The sequence below is a fragment of the Ctenocephalides felis genome, unplaced genomic scaffold, assembly GCF_003426905.1.
Source record: "Ctenocephalides felis isolate EL2017-DRISC unplaced genomic scaffold, ASM342690v1 CF-g0.4_SCAFFOLD_01886, whole genome shotgun sequence".
NCBI lineage: Eukaryota > Metazoa > Arthropoda > Insecta > Siphonaptera > Pulicidae > Ctenocephalides > Ctenocephalides felis.
Genome location: NW_020538040.1, coordinates 87,796,823 through 87,799,075, shown reverse-complemented (window position 1 = coordinate 87,799,075; position 2,253 = coordinate 87,796,823). Strand labels below are relative to the sequence as shown.

At 26.9% G+C, this 2,253-nt stretch overlaps 1 protein-coding gene across 1 annotated transcript in view; it reads right to left on the bottom strand.

The window, feature by feature from the left end:
• Positions 1–315, bottom strand: part of LOC113375493 (eukaryotic translation initiation factor 3 subunit A-like) — a 2,273-nt gene extending 1,958 nt beyond the window's left edge. The window contains exon 1 of the mRNA XM_026615426.1: positions 223–315. Within this exon, the coding sequence (XP_026471211.1) occupies positions 223–315 (93 nt within the window). The remainder of the gene's footprint in view (positions 1–222) is intronic.
• Positions 316–2,253: the final 1,938 nt, after the last annotated feature.

Sequence of the window (2,253 nt, the reverse complement as noted above, 5' to 3'; positions counted from 1 at the left end):
GGAGCAGGTGGAGATAATGAAGTGCCAAGGACTATGTTGGAGCTAATAAACCAGTTAGATGGTTTTTGACCCCCGGGCAATATAAAAGTAATATTTATGTCATTAAAATTAAAACATCTTACATAATATCTTTTGTGATATTAAATTAAAATTATATTATATCTTTTTTAATATTTATCCCTACCTATTACAGGTACTTATGGCTACAAATAGACCAGATACCTTAGATCCACGCTCATGAGGCAGCCGTCTTGATCGTAAAGTAGAATTTGGGCTTCCGGATTTGGAAGGAAGATCACATATATTTAAATTCATGCAAGAAGTATGAGTGTTGAACGTGATATTCGTTTTGAATTGTTGGCACGTCTCTGTCCAAATTCTACTGGTGCTGAAATTAGGTATGAAATTCATTACTCAATTATCTTAAAATAATTAATGTGAACATTACTAATTGTATTTAAATTGTTGTCCCTACATGTGTATATGAAACTTATAAAATATACTAAGTTAATGTTATGTCATTAGTAATCATTATGCTTATTATTATTTCTAGATCTGTTTGCACTGAGGCTGGAATGTTTGCTATTAGAGCTCGTAGGAAAGTGGCAACAGAGAAGGACTTTTTAGAAGCTGTAAATAAAGTTATAAAATCATATGCTAAGTTTTCTGCAACCCCGAGATATATGACTTACAATTAGTTAATAATTATAAAGTGTGAACGTGTAAACCTTTATAAGTAAGAGATTTTTGTAATACAGAAATTAAAATTATTTTCTTCTAGTTTAAATTTTATTATTATTGCTTTGTTTCTATTTCTGATTAAAATCAAAGTTTTCAAGAATATATATATAGGTTTTAACAATTATAACAAAATGAATTTTAATTCAAAAAAATTAATAAGGTTGATATTAAAAGAAAATTAGTTAAAAAATCCTAGATGTCTTACATTAATACTTTATCTTAATCATACTTTTTTAAAAGATCCATTAAGATTTTGTTTCAATGCGCTTATACAAGCAAACACAAAAATATTGTCAGTAAGAAATTAACTGTATGAAAGACGAGTTGACTTATTAACTGGATCAAGTTGAAAAATTTCTAAAAATGACAAGATAATGCATGTCGGCGGATTTATTTGGAAAACAATCAAAAAATTATTTACTTAAAACTGCGTGTTGATATAGTTGAAAAATATAATTTCTGCTGACAAGAGTATTGCAAAAGAAACAAAGGATTTTATGCCCATATATATTTATTTTGGACTAACAGTACACTTTAATTATCAATTCTACATATCAAGTACTTGATATGGGTTTAAATGTTTTGAAAAACATTGGTGTATAGATTATTGGAAATGAACATTAATAATTAATATACATTACAGTACATAACTGCCTCTAATCTTCTGTAGGCATAAAAATATTAAATATATCCTTATTTAACAGGGTTTTGTGTTTTTCATTTGTTATAACCTGCCTGAATACGAATATAATCGAAGGTGGAACATGTATTTATAGTAGAATATAAGGTATATCATTTAAAGTAAAATGAGAAAGATATATCAACAAGCTAAGTCAAGAGATAATTTTAACTTCGATGAGTCAATTTGAATTGAAAAAAATGTGTAGCTTATTATTATAGTTTTATGTAGAAACTGAATTCTTCCTTCAAATGACATTCTTCGTTCGTGATAAGTATCGCGCTACATATTTTTAAAGTTAAGTTTTATTAAATAAATTCACAGCTTTGAAAAATTAATGTCAAGTGTGTAAACTCTAAATTACCATCATTATATTAGTAGCTATACTCACTTTCATTATGGTTTAATTTGGTTTGCAAAATCGTAAACCCACATCAACTATGTATATAGTAAATTTTAATATAACTAACAAAACACTATTACTCTGCATAGATTTCACGGTTCACTCTGTACTAACTACCAAATCAAACTGCCATACAAATTCCGATCGCACATTATTTGGTTGATAAAGGCTGTAAAGTTGTAAGTGGTTCTGAACATTTCAACTGCAAGTCGAAATATAAGTTTTAACCACAAAATACTTCTCTAAATGTTCACATAAAAACATATCACTTTTTAACACATAATATTCAATTTGCCCCATTTACAACAGAAAAACCATAAACTTGTATGACAATATTATAATATAAATTATTATTATATAAATCCTCACGTTTAAATTTAATATTACGAAGATATATATACATATACATAAATAACTTTATTAATAATTT